The sequence below is a fragment of the Ischnura elegans genome, chromosome 6 (genome assembly GCF_921293095.1).
Source record: "Ischnura elegans chromosome 6, ioIscEleg1.1, whole genome shotgun sequence".
In the NCBI taxonomy this organism is placed as follows: domain Eukaryota; kingdom Metazoa; phylum Arthropoda; class Insecta; order Odonata; family Coenagrionidae; genus Ischnura; species Ischnura elegans.
Genome location: NC_060251.1, coordinates 87491740 through 87509559, shown reverse-complemented (window position 1 = coordinate 87509559; position 17820 = coordinate 87491740). Strand labels below are relative to the sequence as shown.

At 37.3% G+C, this 17820-nt stretch overlaps 1 protein-coding gene across 1 annotated transcript; it reads right to left on the bottom strand.

Annotated features, from left to right (window-relative positions):
- Positions 1 to 297: 297 nt before the first annotated feature.
- On the bottom strand, positions 298 to 16491 carry LOC124161112. Its single transcript, XM_046537321.1, has 7 exons — positions 16384 to 16491; positions 11423 to 11515; positions 7775 to 7823; positions 6502 to 6637; positions 5271 to 5423; positions 3791 to 3942; positions 298 to 613 (listed from the first exon to the last, which is right to left on the bottom strand). The coding sequence occupies exons 2-7, from the start codon at positions 11490 to 11492 to the stop codon at positions 427 to 429; spliced, it is 747 nt and encodes a 248-aa protein (XP_046393277.1). The 5' UTR covers positions 11493 to 11515; positions 16384 to 16491; the 3' UTR covers positions 298 to 426.
- Positions 16492 to 17820: the final 1329 nt, after the last annotated feature.

Here is a 17820-nt window from a genome sequence, read left to right as displayed (position 1 = left end):
ATTCTATTCATTTCTTTATTTTCTTCTATTTATGTACCAATGCTGAAAATTTAATAATCTGTACATTTATTTTCTCATGGGCCTTAGTCTCATGAAAATAAACAAAATTATTATTATAATTATTATACAGTGAATTGAAGAAGGCAGTGCTGGAAGGAAAGGGAGGCTCCCAGATTACTTCCTCTGTACTCCATGGAAACCTACCTTAATCGGTAGAATACTATGATTACAATTACTGATTCCAGGCCTACGTGTATGACTCCATCATATCACCCAATGTATTAAATCAAGGAAACATGCTCTTTCCATATTATTTATTCAACCATGTAATTAAACACAACCAACCTTCCACATTGGTCTGACATGTATGGGTATTTCTATTGTGTTCACAAGTGCATCAGATTTCTCATTTCCTGAGAATGGAAGTTAATAACGGCCGGGCAAGAAGTGGCTGATGTCAATATTGGCCAGGGCGTCCTCGATTGAACCCTTCAATACATCCTGAACCTTGCTAATGATCGGTCCCTTGAACAGGTCCAGCACGACCTTGCTGAGTTGGTCCACGATCCAATCACCCACTGTTCCCATTCCACTGAACTCAATTTTAACATCACTGGAAAATAAGGGTTGAAATATTGAAGAAATCTGTCAGCATAATGAATGGTGTAAATGGCATAAGAGTAATTTTTTTAGACAAGTTGCAAGCAAAAAACTTATTTGCAGTAATTGTGTCTCAGCACTTAACAAAACCATGGCTAGAGTCTGAAAATTTTTATAGGTGGAAGGTTTATGTGGAAAGAGAGTATGTTGCATATTTATCTGGAAAATATTATTTGGCTTAGCCAAGATTCCAACCTGGATCTACGAATAGACATTTTACAGAGAGGGGGAATGCATTTCTGGGCTATTTGAATCTCTGAACTCCCCCAATTTGCAATGGCCTTGAAAACATGAAATTTATCAAGAAGTAATGTAGGAATTTGTTACTACAGATGGATAGAATACAAAAGACAGTTACATCATCTAGTTGTTGTTGCTACCTCATATATTAAATTAATTATCATCCATTAAAAATTACTGCAGAATAGTTTAGGAGATGCAGTCTTAAATGTACCCCATCCACATGAGCTCCTACCCCCCAAAAACTCTTCCCTAGATGAGGCGTTGCCTCATTATCATCACAATTTCTGGGTATGATTGTGTCCTGGAGCCATCATTAGGGTTTTAATTGCCACCGCCCCTGAATTTTTGTGAAAAATAATTGTGTGATTCAAGCTAATTCAGGCTTTACCAAGGAAAAAGTCCACCAGAAAACCATGACACTCAACACTCCTGTTGGCTATAATAATAATTATGAAGTTGTAAAGTGCAGTGGCGCAGCAAGGGGAGGTTTGGGGATAAACCCCCCCCCCCCCCCCAGAGTTCAGAGAAATTTTTAAGTTTAATCCATTTTACTTAATTGGATTGATATTACTAATAGAATAATGTAAGGATTAATAAAATATCCCTCAGAAAGCCATAAAACTCACCATTTTCAATCATTTATCTTAAAATTCCACAATTTATTAATCTCGCACCTACCACTTATCCTGGTGGGTATACCATGCCCCCAAACACCCTGGTATTGGTTGCACCTAAACCCCCCCACCCAGCCTTAATTCCTAGCTGCGCCCCTGGTATAGTGAATAGCAGTTGGAGAATCTGGATGGGCAAGCATTAAGTGAGGGGTGATGCAAGGCTGTCCTCTATCGCCACTGCTTTTTAACTTGTACAAGGAGGAGATGGTAAGAGAAGAGTGGAACAAGTTGGAAGCTGGAGTGAAAGTGGGAGGAATGATGTTTAAATCAGTAACGTTTGCGTATGATCAGGCACTCATCAGCCAGTCAGCGAGGGGACTGCAGGCTCTAGTACAGGGGTTCCCAAACTGGGGGGCGCGCCCCCCTTAGGAGAAACTCTAGGGGGGGCGTGACACCCAAATGAAATAAATAAAAAATTACAAAAATAATTTCCTCAGATCTTTGAAATAAAGTCTTTCTAAGTTTTCATAATTGTTTTTGTAAAGTTTCAATAAAGTTGTAAACTTTATCAAAGAAGGTTACAGGTAATTATATTCGTTTTTCATGTAATACTTGTTTTAATTTTCATCATATGTACAATTATTGAATCTTTCTATTCTGCATTACCGCATTCAACAGTGAACAAAAAAATCTACCTACTCACCGTATCAAGTAGGCACATACTTGTACGAGTACAAGTACTTGCGAAAGTAGGAGTTGGTATGTACGGCACCGTGGAAATAGGATATTGCAAAATAGAAAGCTGATATGTGTAGCGGGGGGGGGGGGCGTGGTACAAAAAAGTTTGGGTACCCTTGCTCTAGTAGATGCACTAGACGAGCGGTGCGAGGAGTATAGGATGAGGATTAATCACAATAAGACCAAGGTAATGTGGTTGTGTAAAGCATCGTGAGTGAGGAATGTGAGACTCGAGATAAAAGAAGGTGGGGAGAAGCTTGAGCAGGTAGAGCAATTCAACTATTTAGGCAGCACATTAGAGGAAAACAGATACAGTACCTAGGAAGGACATCAGGAAGAGAATTGTGTCAGCAAAGGAGGCTGTCATGAACTGGAAGGAGCTGATGTGAGGATGATTGGGTAAGAGTTTAATGAAAAGGCCAGTGAAGAGTCTGATCTGAAGTGAAGCACTTCACAATTCAGAAACAGAAAAAGTATTTAGGGAGCAGGCCTGATTGTGAAAATGAAGGGGAAAGTCCAAGATGGGAGAGGAGACAGGATGTGGTGACCAGCAAATTGCTCCATGTAAACCTAGAATTAACTAACCTTAACTGGTAGAATACTTAACTAATGCTACACTGAAGCAGAAATATGTATTCTTTTGATAAAGGATCAGAAAACACTGTGGGATGTGTACTTGAGATGTGGATATGGAGGAGGTGAAATGGATGGAGAGAAAAAAGGAGGGTGAAATTTTCAAGATATGGTGAGTAAGGAAAGGAAACTTCTTGAGGGGATAAGGAGGAGACAGAGCCTGTGAATGGAGAGAATATTAATCAGGGAAGAATCATTGAAAACCGTGTGATAGGAAAGGATTTCAGGTAAGCAGGTCAAGGGAAATAAGAGAACAGGGTTGATGGATAGAGTGGATAGTAGCATTAGCATAATGTTAAACCGAAGAAAGGAAAAGATTATGGGTTAGCGATCATCCTGGTTTTATTTTTTTATTCAAACGTACTGTATAAAAAATACTGTATATTACGTTATAACTGGTGGAATACTTATGATTAGAATGAATTTTATGAAGAGTGTTTCCTATTCGCAACGCTTTACTGCTGCAAAATTACAGGTGATATCATAGGTGGATTTACGGGGGTATGTGCACCCCCCAGATGCTTAAAAAGTAGACAAGATATTTAATAGGGTTATCATTATGTCCGTTTTTTTACATTTACGTGCATTATGGAACCTCAACCATTTGACTTACATATTAATAACTTTCAGATAAAGAGAATATTTCATGCATTAATTGTTGCATGTTGTTTTTAATCTCTAATATGAGAAGACCGTTTGCCTGTCAGAACATTGTGCCATGCCACCCTTCCCCCCAGAAAAAATTCTGGATCTACCCTTGGGTGATATATGTTGTAGCTCAGGAATGTTCAAATGCTATTAATTTGCTAATAAATCATTTAATTTTAGCCCCCAAGTAGAAGGCTGATGGTAACTTCCCTTTTATGACCTTTAAATCTAAATTGAACAAAACAAACACTTACCCAACATTAGCAATGGAGAAGTCTTTCAATTCTACCTTCTTGGTGTTCAAATCTGCATCAACCTTTAGCACCACCTGTACTTGATTAGCTTTCCCATCAAGGTTACCAGTTGGCCCAATATTCATGAACTGTGCACTGAAGTCATAATCAAACTGAAAAGGCAATGAAATTGTTTTAATTTGTTACATCTTTTTTAACTCATGGAATGATTATGGTTATACCTAATCTAAGACTCATTGTAGAAATGCAAGACTATCCCAACATTAACATAAAAACATATTAATTTACTAATTTTGTCAGAGTTACTGAAATTCCGTAATTTAATGAAAATTAGATAATCTCTTTCCTCACCATTGTCATTTTTCACACAAAAGAAAACCAGCTATTCCCTTGGCAATGTCCTCATAACATTCTTGACAACAAACAAGATCAAAATAAGTCATCATTTTTTTTTTAAGGTCGATATGTATATGCCCCAGAAATTTAGTTTGAGCTCTTGCATTTTTTTTTTCATCCATAACTCATCATTCATACTGGTAGCAAGGGTATAGCTGGTCATTATTCTTGGTCAGTCATTAATTACTCTCGGGCAAATGGCACCAATAGATTTGTGGGGGTCTTCTCCCATCTTGCCAAGATTGAAAACTAAACCTTGTAAGCTATAGAGAGTTGTTCCAGGAATTGTAACATATTATGGTGGGTTCGAGCTCTGGCGGTCGAACAGGGCGACCTTCATCCCAGGGTGTCAGCCAACGTGTATAAATATGGCGGGCTGACGGCGGAGCGAGGAGTTGTCGTGTTGTACTGTTACGAGATTGTTACTCTGTTTTTCGCTCTCTGCAATAAACTGAGTTCTCACAAGGAATTCGTCTTAAGTTATTACGCCCGTCAGCACACATATCAGTTTATTAAAGGTTTTTGGAATTTTTCCAAAAATACTTAAACTTTCCTTTCACAACCAGTTTCAATAAAAATTTTACAAAGTATGATGCCTGAAAATTATACAAAATGCATTTAAGCTAGTCATGAAAGGAAAATCAGAATATTTGCGGAAGATTTAGAGTAAGTTTTACTTAATTATTACCATGTAATCTCATAAAAAAAGAAAGTTCTGAGTTTTTGAAGTGAGATACGGTAAGCAGTGAAGCCCGTACTAGCAATGCTCTGAGGGAGAAAATGCTGTGATTATCTTAGCAACTCGCTAGTGAATGCTATGGTTAATTTAAGAGCATATGAGCAAAATGGCTAAACCTAAAATATACAACAATTATCATTATTCTCATGTTGGGGAGTGAAGACCAGACCTATGAAAATCACATAAAGCCTGGCACCTTTATTTGTGCCTGAATGATAGAAAGGTGGACCTTAATCGGTACCATTATTCTCATTTCAAATCATCGCTATTACATTTAGCACCCAAAATTGGTACCTACTGCATGGAAAGAGAAAAAAAGATTCAAACCTAAAATGGAAATCTTACCGTGATATCTATGAAACCAAGGTTAGCAGTGATGCTAACTATTTCGTTGTTGAACTGCACATCTACGTCTCCACTTCTGTAAATGGTGGACAGATCCTGAGCCCAACCTTTGGTCAGTTTGAGCTCCCCATGCCAGACAATACCAATCAGATCCTGCAAACGTTATGTTGGATGATTAAGCATTTCTACACCATAAAGTATGTACATCATTTGTCTCTATGGGGTTGTTCACTCTAACCCAAAATCACAATTTGTTGAATGAATTGGAAAAAAATATACCTACGTTTAATTTTTTTTCTGTGATGCAAAATCTTTCCCATTCAGCCATTCCCTTGTAAGTTTAAAATAAGAAAATGCTAAAGTTTTCTCCCACTTTTGATGAGTTGGTGATACCATTTCAGTTAATAATAAGCTAATTCAGGGAGAACCATCCATTGAGGGACGGAGTCGCTCATAAGAATGTTAATGGCAATGAAACATGTGACACCCATGCAAAGATGAGAGGAGTATCTGAGAAGTGGTGACCCACTAGCCATGAGTTTGTGGCATCATTAACTTATCCACATCAATTTTTCCTCATAAATGGTTCCCGAATTAGTCAATTTATTGAAGAATTGAAAATTTTAGGTTTCTTTAAGCTCTCTTGCATTCAAATAGTGAAACAATAGTGAATGAGTCCATTGAGATCAAATAGAATAATAACATTGATGTTCTAATTAAACTTACAAAAATGAAAATGATTGAAAAATTCATGAAAATTTTGGATTATTTTGTCAGCACAAAGTTCCAGCACTTTCCTACTACCTATTCTTTATTCACTTTTTAGATTGGTAAGTTCACATTATTATAATATTAATAAAAAATATTTGAAAAGTATCAAAGTATCATCTATTATAATTATGGTTTATATGAGTGCATTGAGAATAAATGCTATTAGGACTGATATTTTTGTCAAAATCAGAATTTTCCAAAATGGTTTTATTTCACATGATTTACTCATTACATTCCTGTGGATGTTAGAGATGCTCACAGGGATAAGAGGTGCAAAAGAGCCCTAAATAATGACTCAAAGGTCTTAAACTTTTTAAGAATATTGAGAAATTAATTTTTTCCATAGTCTTTGATCTACTTTCTCACAATGGGCCATGTGCCATTAAAGAATTTTGAAGTAGGTAGTCATTTTGTCCACAAATGAAGAATAGATGGGCATAGCTGCCATAAAAATACTTACCGTGGCACTAAAAGACTGGGTGATGTCATCCAGTTGATATGGGTCCAGTCCATTCTCGATCATGAATTTCTTTGCGTTCTCAAGCAGTTTATCAACATATTCATTCATGTTTGCCCTCGGAGTTCGATTGTAGACACTGAAATCATATTTGTTATTAAGTGGTATGGAATGGTAACTGGAGGAGGTGACCATCAGCTAAGGTGATTTGCACCATAAAGGAAGAGTTAGGAGGAAAGGGTGGAGAAAAACCCAGCATTGGCATTAGCCTGCTACTATTGAAGGACACCAAAGGGACCTTGGCTTAACGTCCCATCTGATAGACAGAGTTCTTTATGATCATACTGAAGTGCCTGCCACTCAGTACTCAAGCAGGAGAGATTTTGAAAAATCTCTGCCACTGCCAAGATTTGAACTCTAATAATCTTGGCGGGAGCCCAACACACTATAGCCACCACATCAACCCAATCCCCTCTTTATAAATATTAATTTATCTTGCTTAAGTACCTACCACAAAATCTAAGCTTAACCTAATAATTAGCTTGTAGTATGCAAAACTGAAAATCGCATGACATGGAAATGATAATGGCAATTTTGCCAATAATTTCTGCAGTTACCTCACCAATTAGTAAAAGGGTATTTCAAATTTAAAAAGGAAACAATGTAGAAAAATAAACCTTAAAAGTAAAGACATGAAAGGCATGAACATTAATGTCTCAGGAATTACTAGTGGAGTGAAAACTCAATAATGCAATGGCTGTATTTCTCCTCACCATCGTGATATATTGCTGTGTGAATGACAAGATTTATTTTCATTTTCAGTAGCCAATCACTCTACCCACTAGACCACCAAGCTCCTAACCTCTATAAGGGTAAACCATCAGTTTTTTGAGCCTGCTTCAAATCACAATTTTTAATGACAAATTGGTTCGTATTGGGAGTGTAAAAATTTTAATGTAAGTTTAAGAATAGTTAAGCATTCAAACAAAAATTAAACAAAACAATAACAATGGCGTTGCAACATTTTATGAATTTTTGATTTATTGCGGTCTCCAAGACCGCACTGGTAGTGTAACAAATATCTCACGTCACTGGTTAACGGTTAAGAATGGAAAATTAAAATTTATGTTTTCTCTCTCTCTTTTTGCATGGTTGGAACACAGGTTTTGCCATCCATCAAATGGAGTGCTGTGCAACGTTAAAAAAATCTATTTTTGTTTAAAATGCTAACTTCTAAAAGCTAGTAACATACATTTTTGATGAAAATTTCACTTACAGAACGTCATGCCTTGGGCGGACAGCAGGGAGGTGTTGAATTCCATTTCCTGTGGTAATGGAAAGTAGACAATATTTATGAATATTGCATTTGGCTAATTATATTATATAACACTTTTCATAATAGAAAAAACTTCGTTTTTCAAATAAATCTTTTGTAAATTCATAATTTTTCAATATTTTTGTTTCCTTTTATGAAGGAAAGAAATTTTGTTTTTATATTTTGGGGTGATCCACTGTGGCATAGCCAGGAATTTTGTTTGGGGGGGGTCCAAAACCAGGGGAAAAATTTTTGAAAAACAGCATACTAAGTAGAGGGTTTTAAACTAATTTTAGCACTTTTCATGCCAAAAGAACTTCATTTTTCAAATAAATCTTTTTGTAAATTCATGATATTTTATTATTTGGTTTTCTTTTGTGATGCAAAGTGAGTGTGCTTTTATATATTGGGGGGGGGAGGTTTGGACCCCCCAGACCACCCCCTTGCTATGCCACTGATCCCTCCCTTCTTACCGTAATTTTATTTATTCAGGAATATATGGGTAACAAAATGCCTCAACTTGGTGCTTTAAAATTCCTATGGTGAGCGCAAACTTCTAAAAATTAATGGCTACCTGTTTTTACAAAGAATATCCACAAATAAAAATAAATCGTAGCAAGGGCCAATAAAATCAAAATGTCTGTGATGCATGCAAAATTTTAAGCCTCTTCAGCCATTTTGGGTGATAAATAGTTACTTTGCAAAATTTTATCTCAGCGTGTTTAAAATTAAATCGCATCTCCCCACTGTATCGTAATTTAGATTGTATAAGGGTATAAGGAAGCCACCACAAAGATGAGGAAAAGGAAGAAAATGAAGTACCGTTTAGTCTGAATTAGCATGGGCATACCTAGCGGGGTGGAGGGGGGGCAACTGCCCCCTCCCCCCAGAAGTGAAAATAAATTTAGGTCAAAACAAAAGTTATGAACAAATTGAAGAAAAATGATATTAGTATAAGACATGGAACTAAAATAAAAATCATTATTTTTTAAAGCAAATAATTATAAAAACTAATAAATTCCTGTCATAATTTCCTAAAATTTTGGTTTCATTAACCTTTTCTGTGCAAAAAAAAGTTACAACTTGAATGACCATATCTAGTTTTGACCCCCCCCCTTGTTTTGATTCTGGGAACGCCCATGTGAATTGGTTTAATTTATAATGGACGAGAGCATTGCTGCAATATGCAGTGTCATCAGTCTTATGTATTTCAATATAAAATATCATTTGTTTAACTTCTTTAAAAGAGTTAATCTAACCTTAAATTGATCTTGCCACTCTCTAATGCATGGGACTCGTTAGGGATGGAGAGAGGAACACCTGAAGGTCCGAAATCACCCAAATGAGTTTGACTATAGTCAGTGGTATAACTAGGAATATGCTTTGGGGGGATGGGGTGGCCTCAGGGGGCGACCCCCCTCAGGCAAGGGCAGGTCCGGGAAAATTTTCGAAAAATGGCATGCTTTGAAATACACTCTACATAATTTTGGCGCTTAAATTTAACATGGAGCAGATACAGTTATTATACATCAAAACTAAACAATAGTTTTTTTTGTTTTATTTATTTCTCTGAGGTTTTATCTATCCTCCTTTCCCCCCATAGTTACGCCACTGACTATAGTATTCTTGAAGTTTCCTGAAAAGTGCGGTCACCTCTCGTCATTGAAGCCGTATTTACGCGATGCATTCACCCGCGCAGTTGCTCGGCGGGACAAATGCTGGGACAGATTCACGAAATTAGAGCATGAGCTATTTCTAGGGGATGCATTCGTACATTTGCGCAATTTTAGGTTTTTTAAGGTCCTTTTACACGGGCCTGTAATTGCGAAGGTTAGAACTGTATCAATTTCTCAATATGGCGTGGAATTTACACGGGGCATGTAATTGCGCAGGGTAGAACTGTATTAATTTCTAAATATGGCGTGGAATTACGCTAATTATCGGATGCATTAGAACGCTTTTTTAGACGGCTTTTTTGCAATCCCACGTCCAAGCATTCTCGCATGCGTTCTATCAATTCACTACTTTAAAGACCGTTTTACACGGGGTACGGAATTGCGCAGGTTAGAACTGCATTAATTTCTAAAATACAGGGATGCCGACTTATAAAAATATTGGGGGGCCCAAACCGGGGATTTTGCCCCGAGAAATTTTATAAGTAGTGAGTTTTAAGTTTTTTAACCATTTTAGAAGAATCATATGATCGACATTAGAACCCTGATAACTCGAATCTCAATATCTAGATATTCCCGGGAAAATCGACAAGCCTGGCACATTTTTTCCTCACACCCATAACGAATTTTTGATGGAGCTCGGGCCCACTCAGGCCGCATGGAGTCGGCGCCACTGCTAAAATGGTGTGGAATTGCCTGAATACATGAGCGAAATTGGAACGGGCTATTTTGACATCTCACGTCTACGCATTCTCGCATGTGTTCTAGCAATTCACCGTTTTCCACGACCCATTTTTGACTGCCCCTTCGTACACACGTCTGATTGTGCAATTACGTGCCCCGTGTAAAACGACCTTAAAGCAGAGAGTTGCTAAAAACGCATGCAAGAATGCTTGGACGTGAGATTGCAAAAAAGCCCGGTGCAATTTTTAAGATGAATATTTTCGAGCACGAATAAATTCATTTTCTATACTCGCCTAATATTTTGCGCTGCATTGTGGCCAAAATTATGTTTAAAATTACTAATGGTAATCGGGGTGAATATGTAGGGGGTTGTCAGAACATTACAAAGGTACAAACAAGAGAAGGTACCTAAGTGTCACCACCAGATCGCGTTCAAATTTCGCGATGTGATAGAAAATGGAATTGTAAATATTTTTTTTATTCAAGCGCCCAACAGGCCTTAGTTTTTGAAACATTATCGATGGCAAGCACCAGCAAAAAGCCTATATTTTTGCAACCCTCGATATTACAATACTGCAGCAATACAATGCAATTATATATATCTCGGCAATATTGCCCCTTCCGCGCTCTTGTTTGCAACAAAGAAGAAAGGTCTTCGTAAATGTGAATGGGGCATTATTGCCATTATATCACGTTATTTTTGTGAGTCTCGGGTTGCATAAATATAGGCGTTTTACTGTCCAGCCCACCACTTACAATTAGTGCTATCGCTGTACTTCCCATCCGCATACAAGTATCATCGTTCTTTCCTATAATTTCTAAAATGTCTCATTTATATTGAATAGATTTTTGGGTGTCCTAATTTAGATTGCATTGATATTGTCCCCTGCCACAAGATCGATGTGCGTTTTTGACCGTAAGCAGGGATGCCGACTTACAAAAAATATTGGGGGGCCCAAACCGGGGATCTTGCCCCGGAAAATTTTATAAGTAGTGAGATTTAAGTTTTTTAAGCATTTTATAATAGTCATATAATAAACATTTGAACCCTGATGACTCGAATCTCGATATCTGGACACTCCGAGGAAAATCGACAAGCCTGACACATTTTTTCCTCACACCCATAACGAATTTTTGAGGCCCCATGGAGTAGGCACCACTGATCGTAAGATTAGCTATGATAGTAATGAGGTGTCGGAAACGCATTTTGAGACACATGCATTAACAGTCAAATGAGATATTAAATACTTACTGTGAACAACAGTCCTCCCGTTGGCCAAGGTGGCGACGATGAGTAGGGCCAATGCGCACAAGAGCTTCATCTCGGGCAGCTAACTTAGACGAGCTGAAAACAAAATTGAAATCGATTGAACATACTTTTTTCATGCAATGTGTACACTACACTTAGGGAGGTGAACGAGAGCAGACTGGTTGCAATTGAGATGTGGGTGTGATGAAGAATGTAGAAGGTGAAGTGGACGGGGTGAAGTGGGAACGACGCAGTGCTGGACATGGTGGGTGAGGAGAGACAGCTTCTTTATGAGATAAGGAGGAGACAGAAGGTATGAATGGAGCGAATTGGATACCCAAGGGGGAGGCTACCCCCCCCCCCCAAAATAGATTCACCACTGTGGAGAGGGATGTTGCAAATAGTGATAGAGGGTAGAATGTTAGATAAAAAAAGGAGAGGAAGGAAGATTTCTAGAAGAAGGAGGAAGAAGGAAGATTTCTAGAAGGAAGAAGGAGGAGGGATTTCTAGTTAGAAAGAAAGGGGATAGGCCAAATAATGAATAGGGTGGTTTCCTATTATTTTTTTATTGCCTAAATCGAAAGATTATTACTCCTGGAGTACGTATTTCACGCTTTTAGATTTTTAAATTACAATATCTATTTTTCGCGATTAAATGAAAAGTGAACATTTTCAAGCGCGCGAAAACGCGACGCGTAAGTATGAATGCCGGGAAATCTCTCCGTACGTCGTATTTCTGGTTCCCCCTCCCGCCCGGTGAGGTGACCTTGAGGCGAGGCTTAGCGCTGATACGTCGCAGGCTGCTAGCGGGTAGCTGAGTACCCTGCTGGCTGGTAGAGCTTGGCTTAAATAAGGATTATTAATACCTTATCAAACGAAGAAAACTTTCCGACCTTAGCCAGTTTTAATAAGTGATTATTAAGACATGTTTTCCTAATCTCTTCGCCTCATGCATGCATTGGTAACCTCAGACGATGTATAACTCCTATCTTCTCCTATAGAAACTAGGTCCCTGTGGCGTCACGTGGAGTGGCATCACATGGGCGCCAATCTGGCCCTTTTCAAATGAGGATAAAAATGGACCATTGCCATTCGTCTAAACCGGTATTTCTAAAACGAAATAATTTGTATATTATGAATACACTAATGGTGGGTAACGAATCGCAATCAATGCCTTTCGTTTTCTTTGATGAGGGAAACTACCCTATTGAAGGAAAAACATGAAGAAAGGGAAGGCTCCAATGATACTTCTTAAGTATTCCATGGAAACCTAACTTAATCGGTAGAATACTTAATAATAATAGTAATAATGGGTTCAATTTGATTTTTGACGGGTGATCCTGACGGAGTGTGAGTTATAAAAAGTGACATTTCTCCATCTCTTTTTCTTCGAAGGAAAGTTGTTGACGTCACACATCGCTCGTGCCTCATCAGGTTGGACCCCACGCGACACCCACTTCCTTTCATTATCCTATTATGGAGCAAATTAGTCGCAGAACCAGATATTTGATTTGATTAAGACCTCTTACAGTTGGCGTTAATTTATTCTATCTAATTTTGGTTTTTAATTTAATGACTAGGCAATTTTTAATTGATATTAATTATATAAATGCTATTTTTCGGCAGGAATGCGTAATGTACCCATGTAAATCACAATTTGAATCTAAGTAAGGAAACTCATGACACCTGAGTAAGCGAATTCCTTTTTAACACTGCATGGTAGTTAACCATTCAAATCTCCTTTCAGGATATGTATTCAATCGTTTGATTTTCTATAAACACGTCTCATAGGAATTTCCAGTTGTATCATAATCACGTTTTTCAGATATTCTTCTTATTCATTTAAAACTTATCTCTTTTGATTCCGCGCTGTTTTCTTTTATCTTCTGACACCTTTATTTTAAATATTTGTTTATTTCCATACCACTGAAAACAGCTCTATCCGGCCTTTTACATCGGGTTTATTAGCACGTTAAAGTTTAACGTACACAAACCACCATGCCCTGGATAGGGTTCACTTACTCTGGCGGGACTCGAACCCGCGACCTTCTGTTTGGCAGGCGGGGAATTTACCCGCCGCCACCGAGGCCGGCTTCTTTATTTTTTATTTGTACACCGAGTATGTTGTAAATTAAGCTACTAAATGAAACTGTAGAATTTTATAATTGCAAAAAATTATGGCTCAAGTAATCAGTCTTTTTTATTACACTTTTCATGTACGCATCACGATAGACGCGATCGTTGTTGCCGAGGCTCCATAAGCCGCCGACCTAGCCAGACCGTCCATGAGAGAACCTATATTTCAGGGAGTATCGAAGGTATTTAACTTTGAGTTATCAGTTATCTATAATTTTAGTTTAGTTTACTTTACCATTAGGAAATTCCTGATGCCACTCATTTCCACGTTATCCTATCTCAGGTAGTTCATGTCATGACGGCGAATAGAAATTTCTTCATGGCGGCTGTTTTTATCTTATGCATGGTTGTTTGTTTGACCCCTGTTGCTTTACTCCCACATTTTTTTTGCTACCAACGCTAAAGATTCTGGCTCTACGATTTTGATGCCACACAAGCGTAAATTCTTCGGCGATACGAAGATAAGACGCGCTGCCTCGATGACTTCGGCTATCGCAGGCGGATGTTATGTCGGTTTTGACATCTACCATTCTCCTTCCAGGTATTATGCATATGAAATAAACTTTGCTACTGAGGATATTTTCAGCGTACTGGAACTCAGAAGGCAATGTGAAATTTTACTTAAAAGTAACCCAAGCTCAGACAGTAGCGGATACAGAAAAAATTCTATGGGGGGGAGGCGCAAAAGGAATCTTGAGCTACTTTTAATTTTGTCTCAATTACAAATAATTAAGTCAAATTCAAAGTTTAAAAAGTTTTATCTAAACTGATAATACGCATATCTAAGACAAAGCCATCATATGGTATAAAAAAGTTATTATTGCGATTCTGCAATGTTAGGCAATGCGGACGGGCCCGCAAGGGCCCCCTGCGCCCCCCATGTGTATACGCCCCTCAGATAAATTAGCGAATGAAAAACTCTTAGCTCGAATAAACCCTTGAGTAAGATTCCAAATTTCATCGCGGTATGACATCTGCTGTGTATCAATTAAAACAACTAATCTCATTTATATCTAATATCCTCAGAATTCACGGTTTTTCACATTTTTCCTATACTCAGGACATCGTTGTATTAAAGGATGATTTACAAATGATAAACTATAAAAAGGGTCTAAAAACAATAGCAACGATTTCATTCCGATGGATAGCGGAGATTAAGTATTTCAATCAAATAAACACGTCAAGCGATAACGTGATAAGTGAGAAAAATACGTACAATTGAGATAAAGATGGTTCGTGCTGATAAATTTTCAGGTGTCGCCAACATTTACGCCAAACGGAGGCCAATCCCTATCCTTGGCCAATATGAAAAAATTTCACAGATATAAAAGATAAGGTATTTGGTTAAAATCTTCATGTTAAAAGAGCAGAAAAAATACTTATCACGTGCCACATAACTGAAGAGCAAAGTCAGAATCCTCGATTTCTTTGATAAATCACCACCTTCTCAAAAAAAACTAATCCCTGCTGTGAAAAACATGTAGACTTTATCTCTGTAATATCCGCTTATATTTAAACTAACAACTGATTCTTGTAGTAAATTAACATCCGCATCAATATTTGTTTCGTGTAGATTCTTTCTCATTTATTTCACAGGCATTCAACAATGCGTCTTTACCCTAATTTCCCTTATAATTTTATCGAGCTCACCGATCCTTGATACTTCTAGATAGCTTTTTTGTTCACAATAGCTAACTTATCACGTAGAAGTATGTGTAAAATTATTTTATATACTCTAAATCCCAGCTTTTATTTCGCACACATTTCTTTTTGACTAGATTGTGGGCAATGTGGCTCGAGCGGTGTCTCAATCCAGCTTCTCGCTTCGTTCTGCTTCGATTATGCCAGCCGCCTTTTGTTTCCGATTTTCTTATACCCATGTCGTTTACATTCCAAGATTTAGTTCAATGCAAGAGTTTTTCCATAAATATATTCTCAATATTGTACGTTATTCTTTGATTGCCATCAGGAGACATTCACTTATGGATTGAGATCAATTAATATATTTCATAATGAACCAAATATAATAAAAATACATTTTTCTCCGAATTTTTAATGGAATATAAAGGCTTTTAGGTGTAAATTTAAGGTAGCTACGGAGGTTATGCTGCGGAACGCGAACCGAGACTAAAATTACTCCGTGGAAACTTTTTAAATCATCATTGACGTTATTCAGGACCACCACGTTGTCCCTGAAAGAATGCTTCCTAACAAAACATTTTATTCTCCGGAAAAATAATGATTATAATTTGTATGCCCGAAAATATTACATTCCTTGCAAGTTTAGAGCCAAGTTTACAATAATGATTAACATAATGTTTTAAAACCACATTTCAAATACTTAGAGTTCCTTAAATCAATGGAAATGTTAAAATATGATTGCAAATAGTGACTACATATATGTGACTACTTAAATACATAATTTCATTTTACCGTATACCTACCACTTTTCATTAATAATAGTATTTGAGAATTTGTCCTTCTTATTATTATCCCAAAATCCCAAAATTTTGCTTTTTGAATGATTTTGCCTCATTCTACATCATCTGGTATAATTCTTACATATAAGTAAATTAAAATTTGCTCGCAAAATTTTCTCAATCCTGGAAAATTCACTGTAACTTTCAATTTAATAAGCAATCGTAATGTATAGCTGACTGGATATACATTACACTTTCTCCATTAAAATTAGATTTAATTACGCGTAATTGCCCGTAACGCGTAATTTAACTACGCGTAAATTGGAGATGAAAGAGACATTTTACATAGAGGATTAATCTTAATACTGTAATTTGGAGTTATTACAATACAGGGTGATTTTTACTTACCTAGAGAACAAAAAATATTTCCAACTCGAACGGAAAATCTGCCTGAGGTGAGTCTTTCCTTCGCTGTCTCCCCAAGAACTGATCCTTCGGATTTATAGCCGTGATATGAGAGCTTAATCTACGGAGGGAAAAAAATCATACCTGAATCTCAAGTCGCAAAAAGCTTTCTATACCTTAGTTTGGTCCTTAGATAAGGGCAGGAGACACGTAAAAGCAATCAGAATTTCTCAAGTTCTCATCTCTTGGAGAGGTGATTGATGGAGATAACTCCTGATTTGGACATTTCCATTGGGATATTCGCAGGTGTTGTTTTGAATACACCAGAAAACTGGAAGCTCGTAATAGTTAAGTGAGATACGGCGAAATGAAGTGTTAGTTTAGTTCATGGACTTCGCTTTTCAGCTAAAAAAACAGCTACCATCAATTCTTTCATCACAATCATACATTTATCGATGAAATATAGTCTTACTCCGATCTCACCCACTATCAAATGGATATTAATATTTTTTACGCGTCTAATTCATTGTGGGTTTGCTTTGGATTACAACGATGGTATTTCAAGAGAAAAACCAAAATGATTCATTTTTTCGTGAACGCGTTTCATATTGGCTTTTTCTTGCAATTGTCAGCATTGATAAATGCCCGATTGAGCGACAAAGGGACGTAAAATTGACACCTAAAGAGCATACATAAAACTGGTTGGTCTTATGACTCAGATAAACCAGTTTAATATATTTTTTTTGTAAATGTCCGAGTTATTACATCCACAGTGACACATTAAGAGGGGTAATTCAGCGTGTCTTTATTTCTCATACTGAATTTCCTACTGCCATACGCCATTGCCACTATTCTGTTGAAGAGTGCTTTTCTCTTCCACTATACTATTCCAACAGCCTTCTATCACGGTTTTCAATTTTCCGTCTAGTACTTGGCTCTATTGGTCTCTTTTATAATTTTCGTCTTCCATCGCGTTTATAAGTTACTCGTTCCTTTATTCTACATCAATTTAGAGTCAAATTTAGGCTGTAGTTACGGATGGAGGGCGATTCTCTGTGTGTGTATCCTGTGTGGTAGGCAACCCCTCCATCCTCCCTTCTCCTTCTGCCGTGCCCATATGGATGGTCGAAAAAAAGAATTTTTTTCACGATCATATTTTCCCTATGTGAAAAAGTTGTGTACTGATATCAGGACCTCAAATTCGAATTTTTTGCAAAATCGAATGATATTAGCCATAGCCGCCCGAGGTCCTTAATTCAAAAATTCAGGCGGAATTTGGAGACACGCATGGCGAAAATTCACCGTAAATAAGGTCCTTTTGGTACCAACCAATGGTTATCATAACGCTCGGTATATATAGACGGACATTGAAGTTCTTTTAAAGGGTTATATGATCTTATGTTGCGTAATAATGGACAACAAATCTCGAGTGCATGCAAC

Coding starts and splice junctions, on each gene's coding strand:
- LOC124161112 (XM_046537321.1), bottom strand. CDS start 11,492: ATGAAGCTCTTGTGCGCATTGGCCCTACTCATCGTCGCCACCTTGGCC. Junction 6,638..7,774: donor CGCCCAAGGCATGACGTTCT/GTAAGTGAAATT, acceptor ATATGATTTCAG/TGTCTACAATCGAACTCCGA. Junction 3,943..5,270: donor TTGGTTTCATAGATATCACG/GTAAGATTTCCA, acceptor TTGCCTTTTCAG/TTTGATTATGACTTCAGTGC.